The sequence below is a fragment of the Thalassophryne amazonica genome, chromosome 1 (assembly GCF_902500255.1).
Source record: "Thalassophryne amazonica chromosome 1, fThaAma1.1, whole genome shotgun sequence".
Lineage (NCBI taxonomy): Eukaryota > Metazoa > Chordata > Actinopteri > Batrachoidiformes > Batrachoididae > Thalassophryne > Thalassophryne amazonica.
Genome location: NC_047103.1, coordinates 156,517,028 through 156,540,415, shown reverse-complemented (window position 1 = coordinate 156,540,415; position 23,388 = coordinate 156,517,028). Strand labels below are relative to the sequence as shown.

General features: G+C 41.4%; 1 protein-coding gene across 1 annotated transcript in view; it reads right to left on the bottom strand.

Annotated features, from left to right (window-relative positions):
* LOC117516211 (neural cell adhesion molecule 2-like) overlaps positions 1-17,900 on the bottom strand; it is a 1,113,624-nt gene extending 1,095,724 nt beyond the window's left edge. The window contains exon 1 of the mRNA XM_034177131.1: positions 17,656-17,900. Within this exon, the coding sequence (XP_034033022.1) occupies positions 17,656-17,707 (52 nt within the window). The 5' untranslated portion in view covers positions 17,708-17,900. The remainder of the gene's footprint in view (positions 1-17,655) is intronic.
* Positions 17,901-23,388: the final 5,488 nt, after the last annotated feature.

Below are 23,388 nucleotides of genomic sequence, written 5' to 3'. Positions count from 1 at the left end.
GTGTGCCTGTGTATGGTCTCGATTACAGAGAAACTGGGGAGAGTTGATATGTATTGTTTGGTATGCTTATGTATTTTGGGTCAAGGATGAACACTGCGAAAATGGAAAGTTGATAGGACTAATGTTATATATAGTAATGTTTATAATTTAGCAATATTGGCTAACAACACTGAACAATGGACATTGTACTGCATTGCATGAGAGTTTGGGGTTTTAAGGTTTTAAATGTTTTTGTGCTTCATGTGAGTTTTACAGTGCTGTTAGTGTTATTGTATTATCGTGATTTTGTAGTTCAATCGGTTTAGTCAGTTTAGTTAAGTGTCATGTTACCGTTACCAAGCGTGTGAAATGTACTGCATTTGATGTCTTCCGCCACATCTCTGTTTGTGGGTGTGTATAAATAAAAGCACCTGCTTGCAGCAGAAAGCAGAAAAGACAAAAAGCTGTGTATGCATGCATGTGTGTGTGCATGCATACAACTTTGATTATGAACAAACTGGGGAGAGCTGACATTTACCATTTGCTATGCTTACGTATTGTGGGCCAAGGATGAATGCTGCCAAAACAAAATGTTGATAGGACTAATATTCTTTGAGAAACTATGGATATTAGCTAACAAGACTGAACAATGGACAATGATAATTACATTCTGGACTCTCATAACATTCCAGCAGGGGGGCAGTAAATCATCTATATATTAAAAGTGTGCGTGCGTGCATGATTTTATTTAGTAAGTTCATTGTAAGTACATAATATACTCTTAAATAATTTAAAAATACATGGATGACAACAAAGTAAAAACATGTATTTCTATTGTGGTCCATTTAAAAATCAAATGGCAAAATAGAATAATAATAATAATAGTATGTACATGATAACAAGAATGCATTAAGACAGTAAATAAAATTTTTTTTATTATGTAATTAACAGGAAATAAAAGGGTTGAGTTGTTCTTCTAAAACCTGATGAAGTCTAACGTTCTAAAACATTCTGGACTTACATGCCATTCCAAATTATTATAGAAACTTTGCATAATTTATTACCACCTTTGAAAAATGTCAGCTACCAATTTTATAAATACTACCCAATCTAGAGCCCGTGGATCCGCATGGGCAACACGCAAGTAATAATAATAACAACAACAACAACAACCCATGGGCCAAGCAGGTTTTCGGTACAACTTAAGGTGCCAAAATACGAGGTCTATTAGAAAAGTATCCGACCTTATTATTTTTTTCAAAAACCATATGGATTTGAATCACGTGTGATTGCGTCAGACAAGCTTGAACTCTCGTGCGCATGCGTGAGTTTTTCCACGCCTGTCGGTTGCGTCATTCGCCTGTGAGCAGGCTTTGAGAGAGGAGTGGTCTAGCCCCTCGTCAGATTTTCACTGCCAGGAAATGGTGGAATGATTTGGGCTTTTTTTTTTCAGAATTTTTTCAGAAACTGTTAGAGACTGGCAGCTGGAAACCATTAGAAAAATTTATCTGGCTTTCAGTGAAAATGTTACGGGCTTGGTAGAGAATAAGGAGTGTTACTGTTGCTTTAAGGACGGCCCCCAGTGGCTGTGGGGCGCGCCACACTCCGAAGCCGCCATCGACAGGCTGAACGACCATTTCATTTCTAAACGGATGTCTGTCTGGATCCGTGACCATCGTGTGCCATTTCTCTGGTTATCACAAGAGCTGGACATCAACCATTTTCTGGCAGATTTCACTTTTAACAAGAGATTTTGTCATGGAAAGCCGAGCGGAGGCTTCGCGCGTCACGATGGATTCGCTACTGGAGCGAGACAAAACCACCTCCGTTTTGGTCTCACAGGACGGCTTTGAGATGGCGTTCAGACAGCTGTCGGTGGTTTTTCCATCGAGTGATTATTCAAGAAATTGTGGATGTGCCTGGACATGCCAGAACATGTTCCGTGAGGCTTCATCACAGCGTTGCTTTGCGCCATGCGGCACCGCGCGGAATTCCTCTGCACGTCTGTCTCAATGTGCCGAAATAGTGCTGATGTCCACGTCTTTTCACAATTCCTGTGCTAGTCACACGACGTCCCGGATAAAACACAGCGTCCAGTTTGGAAATGAATGGCACATTCCACTGTTACAGGAGTTTTTGTCATGGAAAGAGGAGCTATTGTTTGAACCTTACTGTTGTACAGTCTTTCACACAAGACCTCAAATTACCTTTATAAAGTGTCAAAACAGTTGTTTATTATAGTTTGCTGTGTGTTTTGAATAAATGTGTGTAAAATTATTTTTCGCTTTTTATCCTTGCCTATTTTTGATTGTAAACCTTTATTACCCTTATAAAACACAACAAAAACATATATATTCTGAAAGCACAGGTTGTCCTGAAAAAAAAAAGACATAAAACTTGATTGTGGGATGCAGGGAGAGCTGTTAACAGCAATAATAAAACATTTATGCCAGGTGAGTGAACTGTCCAAAAAATGCCCTCGGACCCCAGAGGGTTAACAGTCATAGGAAATTCTGATTATAGCCTAGACTGTAGACAGGTATTTCGCAAACACTATAAACATACAAATTATACATATTGTTGTGTCACGACAATAAACTAATATATGATAGAGAGGGCAGATAGTGGCAGTAAAGTCAACTATTTTAGTCATTTGAAGAGACTATAAATAAATATTTATATATGTAAACAAAATACTAATACAACAACATGCTTTTGGAGGGCGTTATGCATTTTCAGAGGCCCGACGTTCATGCCCAGTCGCCCAAAATGACCAATATTCACCTGAGTTAGACAAGGGCGAATATTGGTCATTTTGGGTGACTGGGCATGGACATCAGGCTTCTGAAAATGCATATCACACGACAACTGCATGTTATTTGCATTATTATCACTTCCTGAGATACACATGGAATCACATTAACAATATTTAATGTCATTGCAAAACGCATGACACAGCAAACGCATACATAAAAAGTTGGCTCACTTTAACTTTAGTCGTGTTGGCTGGTACTGTGCTGCTCTCCAAATTCGCCAGGGCATCCTCATCAAGCTGGCTGCTTTGGCTGGTGTTCACTGTCATACTATCCATACGGAATTTCCATATTGGGACCAACACACACTTCTTTCCTCTTCATGTTATCGTCTGCGGACAGTTCTTGGGTTGTGCATATGACGTCATCACTTTATGCACAGCAGGCGGGTACTGGGATACCTGCCCATATGGACAGGTAGTGTAAATGTAAATCTATGCTACCAGCCCAGCAACGCCTCAGTAAGTGATAATAATGACCAATGAATACATTATATTTATAACACAGATGTGACACTAATTTAACACAGGTATGATCTCTCAGAAGTATGGCTTGACTTTGTACAGTAAATCTGTCTATGAATAGTCTTTGAATGGTCTTTTTTTGTCCATGAATTTTGCGCATTGTGTCTATGAATGGTCTTTTGTTTTTTTGTCTATGAATTGTCCAGTTACCCTGAATACAGTCCTCTTTTAGGGCTTTTAGTTAGAAAAAGTTCACGAGCAAGTTTGTACATGTCATAATCGAAAACTGGCCAATTTGTAAACGATGACGGTGCGCTGTGATCGGACACAAAGTGTGGATTTTCCCCTAAGGTGTTTCTGGATGAAAGAAATTCCTCCAGGGAGGGCACGGAGCCCCCAGACTAACATGCGTCAATCAGGGACAAAGGTAATAAAAGTAATCAGAGTAACATAAGAGGGTGGCGACCCATTAATTTTTTTTCCAAACTGCGTCATTTCATATGGAATGATCCCAGTTACCAAGAAGTGTAACAACAGAAGAGTTAAAAACACACCTTTAATTAATGCTTAAATTTACTTTTGTCACTGTGAAGGCATGTGCAAATTTTGAACCTAACCTAAATTTATACATTAAGAAATAGCAGCCTTTCACTAGTTTTTCATGACTTGTTAAATGCTGCCAACATTTAACAAGTGGCACATTTATTGTGCCCAGATCTTTAGCACAGTTCTGAACATCAATTAATTTCTGGAACATGCTGCACTGTAGAGAATTTCAAAAAGAAGGTACCTGAGCAAAGGCGGAGAGTTTACTGTTGAACAATTTAACACTCCTACAGACTTTGTCTCAAAAATACAGAAAATCCTCATGTAAAATCAATAATAATGATTATAATATTAAAGCAAACAGAGCTCTGATAATTGGATCGGAAAAGTATTGGTATTGGCCGATTCAGGTATCGGGATCGGATCGGAAGTGAAAAATTATGGATTGGTGCATCGCTACCTGCAAGCATGTTCTGGGTTCATAGCTCCCATGTATACCTCGTACATTTCACTCCTGGATGGATGCCTCAGATATGTAATCCCCTGATCATGATCACTGTTTGCTGTCCACAGTCCCCCTTCCCATCCAGGCAGGATCTCAGAACAATCCAGAGATCAACAATCCAGAATGACCAGTTCAGTGTAACACCATCTTCAACAAGTTAATTGATGACATAACGTAATTACCCCACATATCACTGAAGCAGTGATGGTACTGTCTTATTTTCACTGGCACGTGAGTCTGTGTCTGTGGACAAGATAACTCAAAAATGGCCGGACGAATGAATTTCCATCAAACCTGGTGGGAATATTACTTGGATAAATTTCGAGTGATGATTAGATCTCTGAGGCGGCAGCACCCCAACATCACAAACGCTTGGCAGTGCTTTGCTTCTATGCCAAAGAGAAATTTGAGGCTGACGCATGAACTCTGGATTGAGTGGCAAAGGGCAACACATTAGAAATCCAAAACTTGCAGGCAAATAAACAGCATATCGATAACACAGACTGGCTGCCCTTTGTACACGCCAGAGCCCTGCTGACTCCAGCCATTCCTTAAATTGACTTCTACGCAGCTGCCTCTAGGGCGGATTACATGTTCATATATACACCGGTTTACTATATGTTGTTAATCAAATAATGCAATCAATTCCAGCATGCAGGTGGCTTCTTTTGTGAACAGCTTTCTATAGCTCTGTGTAACAGGAGTTGGTGCGTGATGTTAAAAGGGGCGCCAAACAGCGTTCTGGTGTCAAGTGATCAGCACAGCCTGCAAGGCACATGGTGTGAATCTCAGCATAGCCAGCACCCTCAAATATTTAGCCGATGATTCATTTTGCTGGTTTGAGGCTTGGCTACTGAGTGCAGAGAAGTGTGTTTCTGCATGTGCACATGCATGCCGCTCCATTTATTCATGTACATAAGCAAGGGCTACAAGATGTAAGCAAACCTCAAACACAGGCTTAAGCCAGAGTGCAGTGAGAGACACTTACACACGAGGGCATAAATCTTTTCAACCCTGAGCCGCTAACATTTCCCCCCAGAGATACACAGAAATATCTTAATTACGCCACTTAGCATCACATCGGTGAGTCTCCGGTGAGACCAAGCAAGCATATAATTCATTGTGCTAAGGGTTTGGTAGAAGCCAAATACATAAACCTTTAAGGACGTGGCGCGGGAAGAATGAGCTGAGATTTTAAAGGCAAATGTTTTCCAGCAGAAGCCAGAGGGAGAAACACGGAGCGCATCAGCCGAGTTCTTCTGGCAGGAGCGTGAGCACCTGGCTGACTTGTGTCGCAAACTCACAGCTGCCATCATAAATTGGAGAGAGCGAGTAGAAAGCCGCTTTTCTGGCTCAAGAGCTTTTTCCACTGATGGTTTTATGTCTGGCCGTCTGCCGGCGACATGGCTGTATGCTGATCAAAGACAGGATCCTGCACAGGTTTTAGCCAGTCAACACTTTGCTCCTCACCTTACACTCAGCTATTTCAGCACATTCAAGCACATTCTAGGCATTGTCTAAAAAAGGTCTATTTGTGTGTGATATTTTCACAAAGAGCATGATTAGAATAGGAATTGTTTTTTATAGATGATGTAATACGAGTGCAACAAAGGGAAAGTAACCCCACGGTAACAAAGCAATGAATATTCCAACTACAGCAAATGTCTCAAACTCAGATTACCTGAGGGCCACTGGCCATGTTCTGTTCTCCAAAATGAGCCACTTAAATTTTTAAAAGTTAAAGAAATAACTTTTAATGAAAGGCATCAGAGGGCTGATGCATAGCCTGCATGCTCAATACAACACGATGTAAATATACACGTCTAATGATTTTTTTTTTACTACATATGACTTCTGTCTGATTTTATAATGAAGTCATTCATAACAATCACAAATATTTTGCTGCTTAACATATGCTTGAGATCATTCAACTTGACTTCTTGGTTTTGAGCTATAACAAGGAAAGTGTTTTTCAGTCCATGTTTTCCGAGAGCTTTAACCCAACGACTTCAAAAATCTAATCATCTCTCGAAATTTATCCAAGTAATATTCCTACCAGGTTTGATGGAAATTCATCTGGCCATTTTTGAGTTATCTTGTCCACAGACACAGACTCACGTGCCAGTGAGAATAAGACAATACCATCACTGCTTCAGTGATACGTGGGGTAATTAAGTTATGTCATCAATTAACTTGTTGAAGATGGTGTTATACTGAGCTGGTCATTCTGGATTGTTGATCTCTGGATTGTTCTGAGATCCTGCCTGGATGGGAAGGGGGACTGTGGACAGCAGACAATGATCATGATCAGGGGATTACTTGGCTTCACTCCATAAAAGAGCAGAAGAACTGCAGGGAACATGAGTTCCTATCAATAATCATGGAATTACATATCTGAGGCATCCATCCAGGAGTGAAATGTATGAGGTCTACATGGGAGCTATGAACCCAGAACATGCTTGCAGGTAGCAATGCACTGATCCATAGTTTTTCCACCTCCGATCCGTTTCCGATACCTGAATCTGCCAATACCAATACTTTTCCGATCCGATTATCAGAGCTCTGTTTGCTTTAATATTATAATCATTATTATTGATTTTATATGAGGATTTTCTTAAAAAGGAGACCTGAATGTTGAGCTACAATTTGCCAGAAGGTGTATCCAAGATGAAAGACTAGATTTGATGTTTTGGTGAAAGAATTAAGTACTTTTATTTTTTATAGGACTTTTATAGCCTTATTTTTATGGACTTAAAGATAACGGACAGCACTCTCCCTCTCTCTTGCTCTCTTTCTGTCTCTCTCACTGTCTTCTTCGCTCGCATTCTCTCTTTCTGTCTCTCTCTCTCTCGCTCATATTCTCTCCTGTCTCTCGCTCGCTCTCACTTTCTCTCGCTCACTCTCACTTTCTCTCTCGCTCATATTCTCTCCTGTCTCTCGCTCACTCTCACTTTCTCTCTCGCTCTCACTTTCTCTCGCTCACTCTCACTTTCTCTCGCTCACTCTCACTTTCTCTCTCGCTCATATTCTCTCCTGTCTCGCTCACTCACTTTCTCTCTCGCTCTCACTTTCTCTCGCTCGTATTCTCTCCTGTCTCTCGCTCGCTCTCACTCTCTCTCTCTTACTCGCTCTCTCTCTTACTGTCTCTCGCTTGCTCGCTTTCTCTCTCCCTCAGTCTCTCTTTTTCTCTGTCACTGTTTTCGTTCTGTGCAAACTACAAACTTTTGAGAAACACGAAGCCTTTCAACTGTAAAATAAATGTATCATCAACACTCACACAGGATTTTAAGGGAGAGTTTATCCCCTTTCAGCGGACAGAATCTCTGTTCGGCTCCTCCTTGGCTGCATGCTGAGCTGGCTTTTACAGCCTCGGGACAGTGAAGCAGCTAACTTTTTAGCACACATTTTCAACAACAATTCAGTAAATTTTTTGGAAAATCCATGCTCGACAGACAATTTGAACCCAAGAACCGGTCAGAAATTTGCCGCTAACCACAGCTAGAACACGGCGGAAGAGAGCTCTCTCAAACAGCCCGGCTTCAAAAACCTCCCATCTCCTCCTCTCGCTCAGCAGTAAACAAGCAGAGAGCAAACAACTGCAGTTGAGAGGATTCACAGTGGTTCTTCTCTGGTATCGGAAAATGTCGCGGGTTGGATCTGTATTTTCCGATCTGTGAATTACGTCAGTATCGGAACCCAATACCGATACAGGATCAGATCGGTCCCATCCCTACTTGCAGGACAGTGGGACCATCATGAGGGGGGATGGACATGCATTGGGGTTGGTGTGAAACCTGAGGAATGGCCTTTTTAATGCTTGATCTGGTATCAGTATAAATACTGACTCACCAATTGTAATCCATGTTACTGGGACTCAGCTCTTCACTTCCTGTTTGTCTTTTCAACCATCTGTTGTGGTGACAAATGCTCTCCATCTGAATACTCTTCATGTACTCCACCAGTTTGGAACCTGCTACCCAAATGTTAGTTGGGTAGCAGTAACTGTAGTACGTCCTGGAAGTCAGCAAGCAAGAAGTGGGGACGTAATTTGGACATACTACACCATCGCCATCTTCCCTGTCTTTTGACCCAGATGTGTGCATACCCACATACACTACATAAATTTCTATTTTACAAAGACAGATATTTTTAAATGATTCCTGGGGGTATTTGTTCCAATTTCTTGACCCCTTGGACACTGCTACCATTTTCATTTATGTCCGGTTTATCTGAATTTTCCCAGAAAGATATTCTTTGGTTACCAGGCTCCAGCTGCATCATGAGATAGTGTTTCCTGATGAAAAATGTTTCAATGAGTTGTACAAGAAGCACCATTACCTTCTTCCAACATTCTCTAAATATGCCAATTCCAACTTTCCTTTCAATTATTAAATTCATCGGAGCTTGTGACAGGCTGAAATAATCAAATAACTGAAAAAGTGGCTGTGACTGATCTCATTTCCAAAAATATGTCTGAAGGAATTGCTGCCGATTGCTTTAACCTTCAGAAAGATTAATGCGCAATCCAGGATGATTATTGTTTTACTGGTGGTAATTAATAAGCAGCAGTGACCATGATGGACACCAGACCAGTGGTACTGTAGGTACATAATTATTCAAACAGTGACAATTTCTGCAGTTTTGTCTCTGTCCTAAAATCAGAATAAAGTTCAAGTGAAAATCAAGAATTGTTTATAGTGGAGACTTTCAGCTTTTATTCACGAGGTTTAGTAAAAATATTACATTATAACCATTAAGGGGTTACAACCATTTGTATACACAGTCTCTCCATTTACACTACCAATAGGTACTGTAATTGGGCAAACTCATCAAACGCCCTGATCGATCAGGTCTGATCAAACCTGTGACTTTAAAATAAAAGCCCACTTGCTGCATGTCGCTATGCTCATCAAACGCCCTGATCGATCAGCTCTGATCAAACCTGTGACTTTAAAATAAAAGCACAATCGCTGCATGTCGGCACGCTCATCAAACGCCCTGACCATGGCAGTAATGCAACTGTAAAAACCTCATGATATAGTCCACTGTTTTCCAAGTGCAGTGATGTGTTCTGCACAGCGGGCAGGAGTGAACTGGTTTGGAATAGCGGCAAGGTACACGCGACTGTGTGCACATATTAAAAAAGCAAACACACGCAGCTACAAGTATGAAACAAACATGGAAAAAGGCTGAGTACACGCTCATTTCAGGCGTATTTAAATGAAACAACACTGCAATACACAGCTCTACGAATAGGCCAATGTGAAAGGGGCTTAAGCGCACGCGTGATGACATCACAACTCTATCTGATTAGGGAGACGAGGTTTCTTTCAATAACAAGAACTGTCAAAAAAAACTTTCTCGTGTGTGGTTGCTGGAGTTGTGTGGCGATAGGAATCGCCTTTTGAATGTTTGAATAACGATGTCAGTCGCACAAAGAAATCAAATAATAGTGAAAACATGTTCGGTGCGGGGTCATAACGCATCAATCAGTCACTCCGTGAGGCATCATAACATCCGATCAGTTAGCGGCTCTGTGCGGTGTCATAACAGATCAGTCACTCCATAAGGCATCATAACATCAAGCCTGGTTCACATGGCAAGATAATCAGGCCGATTAGACGCAATCTTCCCCTTCCGACAATCTTAAGGATGCCCCGACAATCATGAAGACGCTAAATATAATCTTATCAGATATTCTTGCCCTGTGTGGTGTGTTAAGAAGGATGTGAGGAGCTAAATGTGACATGCAGCCAATCAGAAAGCAAGGTGTCTGACCTGGGAATGTTCGTGTGTTAATTCTGTTTGTGTGTGTTGTTTTTACCATGTGGCTTACACCACACACTGGACAACTAAGCATGTCAGATCTATGACTTTTTTTTTAATCTCCACGTGTGTGGTCTCTCAGGTTTTGGAAACCTACAGATAATTTTAAAATCCTGTGGTTGACAACACTGATATAACCAACTGGTCACCAGTAAATGGTAGTGTTCTATGAATTTTGATGCCGGTTATATCACACGGTCTGAATCACAACTGAACAGACTTTTCGGCTTTGAGAAGCAAACTGGGCCTCTTCTGGCATTTTTACATAAAACACAATAACAACGTCTATAAACCTAGAGAAAATATTCACAAGAGTTTTAGGCACAATAGACAAAGAGTTCAATGCTGTTGTCCCTGTGGAGCCTGATCAGAGCATCTCAAATGCGTTTCTTCTGTCGTGAATACCCATAATGCACCTGGACACAGTATGTCCACACTAAAACCTAAACAGTGTCACTGCAATGCAAAACAATAAAAGTGTAATAATCCATTCATTATAATCCAGTGAGATATAGAGGTAAATCCTATAGGCCCTAAGGGCCCTTGGTGCCAGTGCTTATCTCTGGATTCCATAGCATGAAGTAGGTGAGAGCGGATGACTTCCCCTGGAAGTCATCCGCTCTCACTGACATTTCTTACTGACATTTACAAAATACACGAGAAAAATACTAAACATATTAGTTTATACAGAAATACATTGGTCTGAAACCATATTCCTCCATCTTTGACTATTTTTTCGAGCAACCATTTAAAGTACACCATGCTTGGGTTGGCAGTTGCCGATTTGCATCTCTCAGCAATAATTCTGGCCCCACCTAGCTGGTGGCATAGCGACCACTTGTCTCTTGTTGCTGTGAAACATCCACTCTGACTGAGAATTAATGACAGCTAGTCACTTTGCCTCTGTCTGTGGTAGCTCATGTGACCAAATGGTGAATGGATGTTTTTTGTTTAATGAGTGACAGTATGTGCTTGTGGGGTGGTAATGAAACAGCAGGCTGCTAATGTAGATGGAGAACTGATAATCAAAAATACAGCCTCCAAAGTCATACTGTGTAATTATTGTTACACAAAGACAATGTTCATGTCATGCTCACTTACAGTCCATCCAGAAAGTATTCACAGCGTTCGCTTTCTCCGCTTTGTTTTAATAACAGCCTTATTTCAAAATAGAGTAAATTCATTTTTCCCTCAAAATTCTACTCGCAACACCCCATAATGATAATATGAACGAAGTTTTATTTATTTTATTTTTGCAAATTTAGTAAAAGTCAAAAACAAAGAAGTTACATGTACATTAGTATTCATAGCCTTTGCTCAATACTTTCTTGATGCACCTTTGGCAGCAATTACAGCCTCAAGTCTTCTTGAATATGATGGTACAAGCTTGGTGCACCTATCTATTGGGCAGTTTCCCCCATTCCGCTTTAGAACACCTCTCAAGCTCCATCAGGTTGGATGGGGAGCTTCAGTGCACAGCCATTTTCACATCTCTCCACAGATGTTCAATCGGATTCAAGTCTGGGCTCTGGCTGGGCCACTCAAGGACATTCACAGAGTTATCTTTAAGTCACTCCTTTAATATCTTGGCTGTGTGCTTTGGGTCATTGTCCTGCTAAAAGATGAACAGTTCACCCAGTCTGATGTCAAAGGGGCTCTGGAGCAGGTTTTCTCCCTGACTAAGGCCCTTCTCCCCGTACTCTCAGTTGAGACGTGTGGCCACCTCTAGGAAGAGTCCTGGTGGATCTAAACTTCTTCCATTTATGAATGATGGAGGCCACTGTGCTCATTAGGACTTTCAAAGCAACAGAAATGTTTCTGTACCCTTCCCCAGATTCGTGCCTTGAGACAATCCAGTCTTGGAGGTCTACAGACAGTTCCTTTGACTTCATGCTTGGTTTGCGCTCGGACATGCACAAGTAAATCAAGTTTCTCAATATAAATATTTCTAAAATTATCATCCTTAGACACAAAAAATACAAAAGCCAAGATGATGGGTTGCGTAAGTAATCAGGCCCTTTGGTATAATACCGGTAAATAATCAGTTTAATTGCGAGTTTTCTTCAGACAAGTCGGGATGGATGCATGAACATTTCCAAGTCACTGAATATGTCTTGAACTTTATTTACATCAGTTATAAAGAAATACAAACAGTATGATCATCTTCTAACTTTGTAGGAGATATGACATGGAACTTTTGTGCCAGGCCGTGACAGTATTAATAAACATGAATCTCACCAACAGCAGTCCAGGAGTGTTTCACGTGCGGACGTGGACATGGAGCCAGACCACAGCCTGTGGTTAAAATCCTCTCACCCAGCTGCTGTGTGCTGGAATGACCCACGCAAAAATAAATCCCATGTGATAATCCAACCATTGCAGTGTCCAGAGTTGTGTTGCGCTCCTGAAGTGAGTAAAAAAGACAAGAAATTAAAGTTTGCTGGAAAGGCCTTGTCTGACACAAGGGACTGCTTGGCCCACTGCCAGAAAACTTTCAACAAAGCTGTCCAGTGGCATACGCATGTTTAGTGGCTCATGCAGCATTATGCATATACACACACACACACACACACACGTGCGCCCCGCGCACATGCATGATGCGTACTTGCGTGTGAGGAACACAGCGCTCTCTCTCACTCCGGTCCTGTGTTTGTCATCCAGGCGCTTGCACATCTGGCAGTCTTTGGACTTTGGGCAGTCTTCAGCGCCTTTTATGGCCATCTGACAGCAGTCTGTCATCTACCTGTTGTCTACATGCTGTCTGGATGCCATCGTGCAAGTGTGGACGAGGTAATCTGGATGCGTTCTGACACTGCTGACCACGCCTCTTTTCCTCCTGACTGCGTCGGATTACGGCAATATTTGCCGTGTTGGGCTGGTTCCTGCACATTCTTGCCATCTGTGATGGGGGCTTTATACAGTGCCACTTCAAAAGTATTGGAACACTTGGTATTTCATGCATTTTAATTTGTTTATGCCATTTCAAATCCAAAAAATAAAATATAACTTAAATTATCTTCCTTATACTAAACTGAAAGCAAATCTCTACAACTTGATATTAATTCATTAAAAATATAGAAGCCAAGATGGTGGATTGCATAAGCAATAGGACGCTTTGGTATAATACCTGTGAATAACCATTGTTTTGCAAGTTTTCTTCAGAGAAGTCAGGGGATGGATACATGAACATTTCCAAGTTACTTAGATCAATTACAAAGAAATACAAATGGTATGGCAAATCTGTGTGGAGTTCTCAAAAACTGAGTGACTGTGCAAGAAGGAGAAGAGTGAGGAAAGCCACCAAGACACCCAGAAAACCCTGAAGAAGTTACAAGCCTCTGTGGCTTTGATTGAAATAATTGTGCATAGTGCATGTTTTGCATTTTGTGTGCCCAGTTCAACCCAGTTTCACGGCATATCGTGCTTCAGCAGCACAAAATATACATTAATCTATTGGTTTGTCATGATATTGTCACGAAAAGTGCAAAATTTTCATCATGGGAGCAGGAATTTATCCTAATTCATTCTGCCATGGCTGCATGCAATTGAAAGTGCATGCAGCGTGGGTGGGTGTCAGGGTGGTTATGGTTAGGGTTAAGGGAAGGAGTAGGGTTAAGTTATGGTTAAGGTTGGGGGTAGGAGTAGGGTTAGTAATAGTGAGTTTAAAAAACCCTGTCACGAAAATTTGAATCATTTTGTGACGGGCGGACGAAAAACAAAAATGTGAGACTAAGCTGCCCCATTTATAGAGTCACGATGAAGTGGTATAAAGTAGGATTTTCTTAAAAAGAAGACCTGAAAGTTCAGCTACAATTTGCCAGAAGGTTCATCTGACATGCAAGCCTAGATCTGATGTGTTGGTGAAAGAATATCCTGAGAACCATCTATGCCATACAGGTTTACCACAGAGTGCCATACTGTTTGTATTTCTTCAAAATTGGAACACTTTCACCTGCCCTAAAGTTGCCACCTACTGGTCGGATGTGTTCAATACATTGTCAAGAATACTACACTGTCACGAGAACCTTTATTAATCAGTCTGGGCACATCTCAGTTATCTAGTAAATTTACTCCAGCACAGTGAAAGTTTATTTCCTATTCTCTTATCACTGTGAAAAAATTATTTTTGACATCATGGAAAGGAGCAGCAGTACCTAACGCTAAAATGTGGCTATGAGAACCATCCAACACTTTACAGCTGGAAAAAATAAGATATCTGCTGAAGGACAATCTGTCATTGTTTCAGAACATTAGGCAACCCTTTACAGATTTCTTATGATCTGTGTCTGTATGAATACCAAATATATTTGTGGACTATATTCCGCATCATTTATATTCTTGCAGTTTGTTCATTTTTTTCTGTTCCTTTTTTGTTTATACAAAAGAAAAATTGAGATACACTCTGTGAATTAAAATTGTATAATGTAAAGTGCTCAATAAAAATGTTATGACTAAAATTGCACACATTTTAATTTCTTTATGCCATTTCAAATACATTTTTCAGCTTCATGGCAAAGGGTGTGAATACTTATGTACATGTGATTTAGTTTTTATTTTTAATAAATGTGCAAAAATAAAATAAAAAAAACATTTTTCACATTCTCATTATGGGGTATTGTGTGTAAAATTGTGAGGGAAAAAATGATGCACTATAGGAATTATAACTTCTGCAGTAGTGTTTTATCAGCCATCATACATTGAAACCCACTGTCCCCACTGAAACCCACAACGTGAAAGAACAGTGGCTCCTTCACCTTGAAAGGAGCCAGCTGAGGTGATTTGGACATCTGGCAAGGATGATCCATAGAGAGGTGTTCCAGGCCCTTCCATCTGGGAGGCCTCTCCAGGGAAGACCCAGGACAAGGTGGAGAGATGACATCTCCACACTGGCCTGGGAATGCCTTGGGATCCCCCAGTAAGAAGTGGTTAATGTGGCCCAGGAAAGGGAAGTTTGGGGTTCCCTGCTGGAGCTGTTGCCCCTGTGACCCTGTGCTGGATAAGTGGTTGAAGATGAGTGAGTGGCACTGAACCTGTGAACAGCGGTTGTGGATACTGTAACATTTGCTATCATTCATTCAAATGATGTTCTCAAAATGTCTTGATCTCAAATGCAACACTATGGTTTCAAATACAAAAACTTCATATAGTTTACATGAACACTTGGCTTATCTGGTGTGACAATATGTCTCTGGGGTTTTTTTAACATGTTCGGAACTCCATAACAGAACACAAATCCCCTGTTATCGAGTCTGAGACTTGAATTTTAAGATGCACCCTGAACAGCAGAGTCCCAACAAGATTTCCTATAAAATCGGCTTAATTTAATGTCAGGTCATCTGCATGATACCAGCTTAACTTTGATACTGTTTAACTGAAGTTTTTCACATTGCTGTACTCAAATAACAGTTTTAATAATTTCTTTTGGCTTCTCGCTTTTTGCCTGGGGTCAGCAGTAGATCCCATATGTTTATGCTGAAAATCTTTTCTGACGCAACTCCACATTACACAGAGAATGGGCACGGGTGCTGTTGAACCGGGAACATTCTGTTTAGGAGGCAATCACACTATCCACAGTGAAATGCCACCAAGCTCTGTTTTAATGATAAATTCAAACTGAAATGGTTTACATAAGACACTTCACTCAGGAATTTATCACAATTTACCGTGAAATCTGTAAAGAGCTCTTTTTTTTTAAATCAATGTTATTTTTGAAGAATAAAATCATAAGTGTTACAGCTATTTATTGCGCTTGTTAACAAATGAGTCTTGTTCTTATGAGTAATAATAGCTATAAAATGATGCAAACGTGCTAATTGCAGGTTGCCATAGCGCACAGTGGCATCATCATTAGATGTTTTTAATCAAGCCAGACTGAAATAACAGGAACACATTTGAGAAGCTTCCTGGATATAATGCATGAAAATGAGTAATGGATGATCAAAATAAAAGACTGTTACTCTAGTCATTGATCTTCTCAAAAAACGCCTAACCCAGCCATGTAAAAGGTGCACTGGTTTATTCTTCTTAGACCAGCCAAGAATTCTAAAATCCATAAAAATAATTAAACAAAAAACCTGGTTTGCAGTCATGCTGGCAGGTAAACACGTGTCTCTGCCTCACCTCAGCGGGAGCAAGAGAAATCAAAAACTACCATCCGACTGCACGCTCTGAATGCTACATCCTGCTCTTCCTCCTAACAGTCACTTGGAGCATTTTATTGATTGAAGAAAAACTGCACAGTATAAATTGCATTCTGAACCCCCCACCTGCCATGCAGCCTTTCAAAGTGCTGCAGATGAGGTGAAAGTCTGCAATCTGCTCCTGGTTTCTCTTCCAAAGGCAGCCAGACAAAGCCAGGCTTAAAGCATCATTATTTGAGAGAACTCCACATCAAGGTCAACACGAGATAGTCTGTCAATCACATGCAACAGCCCAAATTACTCATTTAAACGGGTTACGTTAAAATTCGTTACACCTGATCAAATTTGGCTCATTTCTGCACAGAAAAAAAAAAAAAAAAAAAAAATCACAATTTATGCTCAGTGGTTTAAATAAACCTGCTCCAGGGCCACTAATGACCCCCGAAAACCTCACTTTCTTTGTGGATTCTGCCTTAAATTACTTGAGCAAGGCAACATACAGTAGTAGCAGTCTGAGGAAGGCGTAACAATCCAGAAAGCCTCTTAACTCTTGGCACCACTTTGCAGCGCTCTACCCCCACCTGCAGGAACCCAGTGTGGCCACACCGCCAGAAAACGGAAACCAAACTCCTTCCACGACTAGTTTGTAGAAAGAGAGCTCATCTTTGTTTAACACAGGGCAGCTTGTCCTCCAAACATTTCCTTCAAGTGACACCGCAGACCTGATCTCCATTACGCACAATTAAAAAGACCTGGGGGGGGGGGGTTGCAGTGGTCACATCCAATCGGATACGTGCGCGCGCACACGCACGCACACTGCAAACGTCTTCACTCTGCACACCGCGTGCGCCTTTTGCGCACAGCTACCCGCTGGCGATCAGCTGCGCCTGAACCCAATCAACGCGCAGGCGTCACAAGTGCGGATCATTGAGCGCAAACTTTGCGGAGCATTTCACCCACTTCAAGCCACATGACGCGCGCACTACATGCATGCACTCACTGCGTTTCTCTATAAGACAACGGACGTTTTTTGTTTTCTTCTTATTGGATTTGTGGCACCTCGTTAATTTCAGCTCACAGAAACACGCAGCCAGCAGCTTTGTGCGCAGAAGATGGTCTAAAATCGCAACACCCGAGAAGGACCCCCCCATCATAATCTTCCCCTTTTTCCAAGGAGAAAAGCATCGTGGCCTCTGGAAGACGTGCTTCTACTACAAAACACGGTCCAGTTAAACAATCCGCTCCCTCTCTCCCTCTGCCTCCCCTCCTCTCTCTCTCCTCCTCCTCAGTAGCTTCTGTCATGATCCGCAGCAAATACACTCAACTTGTCCACAAAGTCGCCCAGGTGGGCGCTTTGGTAGCAGCACGCACGCGTCCCTTACCTTGACTGGCGCACACGAACACGCTGAGGAGATGGACGAGTTTGAGCATCATTTTCGTGTAGGAGTTCTGATTCTTTGCAACAGCTGGTCCTTATTTTTTGGGTGGGAAAAAAGAAAACACCGACTCGCTGGACTCCGTTCATCCGCCGTCTCCGGCTCCGCTGGCGACTGATCTGTCTCAGCTCCTTCTTCTCCTTCCTTCCAATACGCGCGCTCCCGTGTCCGCTCGTTCACTGCGCTGCTCTGCGCTGAGGATGCGCTCCCCCCCACGCCAAAAAATATCCACTGCTCTCCAAACATCCATGCTGCTGTTTGAAAAGCAACATAAAAGAAATTTAAAAAATTACATGTTAAACATGAGATTTTTCTGCACTATTTCAGCTTTTGAAAAACCCAGGCAAGCAATATGCACAAACATGACTGAAAACAATAAACAATGAGGTCAAACTTTTTAAACTTTGGTGAAATTGGATGCACCATATCCATTCGAAAAGCAACTTCTGCCTGGATGATATCCCTGAAACCTGTCTGCCACCTGCTGGATTGTTAGCGGATGCTGGATGAATTAAAGAAATTAGGAGCAGGTGTGGCTGTCAGTGAACAAGACAGAACATTTTCCCCATAAAAATGCACTAAATCCGAGGAGTAAGCCATGTTTTTTTCCACAGTGGTTATGTTCTGATGCTGGGGCCACAGCACCACAACCATAAAGACATGAAACAGACTCAACTGCAGTGTGCAGACTGAAAAAAATGTGTTTCTTGTATATGTATGATGTTATCAGTCAACACCAGTCTGACACTCAGCGATCAAGTGTCATAGGCCTGATGCAAAAATAAATTACTAAACTAAAAGCAATGTGTGTACACAGCAGAAGGTGGAAGGTGAAATCAACAGATGACAAGTTGTATGACATGTTGTGGAGAGAAGTAGTAGTTTGTAGTCAAGAGTTACATGATTTGTCACATGATGTCTGAAAATAGTATTATGATACGCAAAATGATCGCAACACAAACTGTCCCATCATATGTTTGGCCACACGAACAGAACAAGTTCTGACTTCCTCCAACTATAAATGAACGTGTTCAATAAGGATGAAGGACTACAACACCATGGAAAATCTTTGAATTTTAGTTGTATAACTGCATAAACCACCACAATTTTCTCTGACACAATGTCTCGGGTTGTGGGGAAGTCGTAGTGGTGCGGACCTAAAACCCAAACAACACCGTCATACTCTATGTTTACAGTCCAGCAGAAAAGATATTGCATGAATTCAATTGCAAAATAAAAACAGAATGAGTGAGATGATCAGGCAGCGTATGGAATGAATGGGGTCTGTGGAAGAGAGAGCATTTCTTCACCGAAATGTACTAAATCGGAAAAATAAACTGCTGCTTTTTGATTGGACAGTGGCTATGTTCTAAAACTCAGTTAACATACACATCCACACAACCCTGCTGAAAGGATTTTTTTATGAATGTTGCAGAATCAAATGCTTTTTCATTCTCTCTTTGTGTGTCAAAATCCAACTCCTTGTCTGCGTCATGACACCTGGGTAAGAGATCAAGTAGGGAATCTCCTGTTGGGGCGAAATACAGCTTGGACCTTGTGTGAACTACGCCCGCTACGGAAAACATGAAGGCTCAGTGGGAACCCTAAACATGAGAGACAGCTAATGGAGCTCTGGTGAAACAACAAGAACTCCTCAACAGTGAAACAGGCAGAGGAGGTGATGGCTTGTAACCCAAAGGCTGTGAAGGCAGATGAAGGCTGCAGCAGGTCCTCAGACCCTGATCATCTCAGATTTCCCAGCCATCAGACCAGGCTAAGGATCTGTCAAGAACCGTGAGTTTGCCGTGCAATGACATTCCTATATTAAACAAACCCATGCATGGGTGTCTCTAGATCGATCCCGAATGTATATTTTCTATGCTACACTTCCTCTGTTTCTCTCAACGTGTGGATTTTAAGTTATATGCAATTTGCAATGAGCAGTTTTGTTTATTTTAAAAGTCTGGGTCTGGTGGCTACCAAAGCCCCTGCTGCTTCGGTCACAGTGCAGAAAAAAATTAAAAACATCCCTGAAGATGAGGAGCAGATGGTTGAGTGGATGAGGAGCTGGTCTGCCAATCTGTAGACCAGGATTTGAATCCGACTCATGTTATCCACTTGTGTCCTTGGACAAAACACTTGATCTACATCTTCTCAGTCCACCCAGCTGTAAATGGGAACCAGTCTTGGTTGGGGAAGTAGCCTGTGACAGACTGGAGTATGTTCGGCCTGCCTCGTTTAATGGCCGGTGTCGCAGACCAAACGCTCTGCGGCACTTTTTCCCAAAATTGGAGCAACTTTAACTTTTGACCCCTGTACAAACTGAAACTGACCTTTGTCACCATTTTCGCTGTTTTTACAACCATAACTCCTGATTGTTCAGTCACAGATGGTTCAAACTATACCTTTTTGGGATCTTTATGATCAGACAAATAATGTGGTGTAGTTTTCAAAATGATTTGAGCATTTTTAATTTAGACCCCTGTGTAATTCTTCAACTGACCCCTACCTGGCCGCCTATTGAAAATTCAAGTGGCCAGTCTTTTTTTTTTCAAAAGAGTAATGTCTAAAGCTGGGCACAGACTATTTTCAATCGTTGTACTCGGCTCCAGCTCAAACTGTATGACAAAACCACACGGTGTAAAAGTTCAGAGCGCACGATTTATGTTCTCACACTATACAGCCTGGTGCTCTGATGCGATCTGACTGCTCACATTGTACATTCAAAAACCACACGTCGGACTTGTGTTTCCAGAAGCAAAACATAAACAGAAGCTTTTTTTTCCAAACTTTATTTACATTTTTTATTTTTACAAAAACTCTTGATGGGAGACGTCACAGTTTTGACAAAAAAAAAAAAAAATACAAGACTTTACATGAGTTGAGGGGGGGAGAAACAGAAGCTGCTCTCCCAAAGGGATGATCACTGTTTATGCTCTCTCCAATTCCGCAGCGGTGTTTGCAGATGCACAGTGTGAGAGGTTGGACACTTGTAGCGCTTCAGCAGCAGGATACCCTCACGACGGCCGACCAGGATATCAAACAGGTTTGATTTTCATCCAACCATATGACTGCCGATCGGGAGGTGGTCGTGAGAGGTTAAATGCAGCTCGTTACTCCATGTATACTACACGATGCAGGACACGCGATTAAGCTGAAACTCGGCGCGATCCAAAAAATTCTCACATGAGTGAAAAATCGGCTGAAAAAGGGCCAAAACTCGCACAGTGTCAAGCCCACCTTGAGGAGTATTTGTGCCAACTTTGGTGCTTGTATCACCATTTGCATGATTGTTTCAGTTATCTGCTACACTAGAAAATGAGGCGATAATTGGCAAGTCGTTATTGACACTCTGAAATGAAGTAGGCGCCGCAGCAGCTGCTGTGCGCTCTGATCAGTCCCCTGTATTTTATTGTGAAATAATGCTGAATTTATGTGGAAATGACTATTGTAGAAAAGCTTCAGATATCTGTTATTGAGATAGATGATGGCTGGAGCGCAGTTTTAAGCAGAAACAAGGTGATAATTAGCGAATCGCTGGTGACACTCAGAAATGACGCTGCTGAGCTCCGATGTGACGCATTCGCAGTGAAGGCGGGGGGGGGGGGGGGGGGGGGGGCGTTCGGTCTGTGATGTTAAAAAGGATGACATTTGGTTGAGTCACTCTTTTTTCTAAGTCCGCTGGGGAGTGGTACCTTAAAATCTTAAAGCCTGATTTATGCTTCTACAACTCCATAACTCTCTGGCCATGCAATGATGTTGATGTACAGTAGTGTTCAGAATAATAGTAGTGCTATGTGACTAAAAAGATTAATCCAGGTTTTGAGTACATTTCTTATTGTTACATGGGAAACAAGGTACCAGTAGATTCAGTAGATTCTCACAAATCCAACAAGACCAAGCATTCATGATATGCACACTCTTAAGGCTATGAAATTGGGCCATTAGTAAAAAAAAAGTAGAAAAGGGGTGTTCACAATAATAGTTGCATCTGCTGTTGACGCCACAAACTCAAAACTATTATGTTCAAACTGCTTTTTTAGCAATCCTGTGAATCACTAAACCAGTATTTAGTTGTATAACCACAGTTTTTCATGATTTCTTCACATCTGCGAGGCATTAATTTTGTTGGTTTGGAACCAAGATTTTGCTCGTTTACTAGTGTGCTTGGGGTCATTGTCTTGTTGAAACACCCATTTCAAGGGCATGTCCTCTTCAGCATAAGGCAACATGACCTCTTCAAGTATTTTGACATATCCAAACTGATCCATGATACCTGGTATGCGATATATAGGCCCAACACCATAGTAGGAGAAACATGCCCATATCATGATGCTTGCACCACCATGCTCCACTGTCTTCACTGTGAACTGTGGCTTGAATTCAGAGATTGGGGGTTGTCTCACAAACTGTCTGCGGCCCTTGGACCCAAAAAGAACAATTTTACTGTCATCAGTCCACAAAATATTCCTCCATTTCTCTTTAGGCCAGTTGATGTGTTCTTTGGCAAATTGTAACCTCTTCTACACGTCTTTTATTTAACAGAGGGACTTTGCGGGGGATTCTTGCAAATAAATTAGTTTCACACAGGCGTCTTCTAACTGTCACAGCACTTACAGGTAACTCCAGACTGTCTTTGATCATCCTGGAGCTGATCAATGGGTGAGCCTTTGCCATTCTGGTTATTCTTCTATCCATTTTGATGGTTGTTTTCTGTTTTCTTATATGCATCTCTGTTTTTTTTTTTGTTTTTTTTTGTCCATTTTAAAGCATTGGAGATCATTGTAGATAAACAGCCTATAATTTTTTGCACCTGCATATAAGTCTTCCCCTCTCCAATCAACTTTTTAATCAAACTACGCTGTTCCTCTGAACAATATCTTGAATGTCCCATTTTCCTCAGGCTTTCAAAGAGAAAAGCATGTTCAACAGGTGCTGGCTTCATCCTTAAATAAAGTTGGAGATGCTGATATCAGAACTATTGCTTGCCTCAAATGGATTAGTACAATATTTTTTGTCTCTTTTTACATGACACAGGTGAAAACTAGAAGTAGTTCCCTGAACATTTTATACATTACTTTATGTTTTTATGGGTTTTCAGAAGCTGTGCAGAGGTGTGTTTGTCTGAAAACAAACTGTACTCCACAGCAATCAATGGTTTATTGTGCAGTTTCAAAAGTAAATTCACGCCTCTCCAAACAAACTGGTCTATCTGGGGGAATGGACCACAGTCCAATTAAAACAGACCAAAACAGGGTATGTGTGAAGGCAACCCAAGTGACTTTTTAGTTCTATGAATAGTAAGTCCATTCAGCTGCCCCCTTGTTTTTTCCACTCAGGGTCACCACAGCAGATCCAATGAGGATCTTCATGTTGATTTGGCATAACTTTTACGCCGGAAACATTGCAGGTCCTTCCCAAATACTGCACTGTCTGCAAACCTTCCAACAGAGTGGATAGAGGATCTATCCATTTTTCTGTATACCAACATTGAGCAGAACTCTGAGATCAAAACCTGAGTGAAACAGAGTGAAAGCTTTGCAAGGCTAGTCTTTGATGTTCTGGTGCATCAACTTGCATTTCTTGAAAGCAAGCAGAGTTTGCATACACAAGGGACAGACCTGCCAAATGGAGAAAAAGGTTCAGTAATCTTAAAGTACAGTGTCATAATTAAAGTAC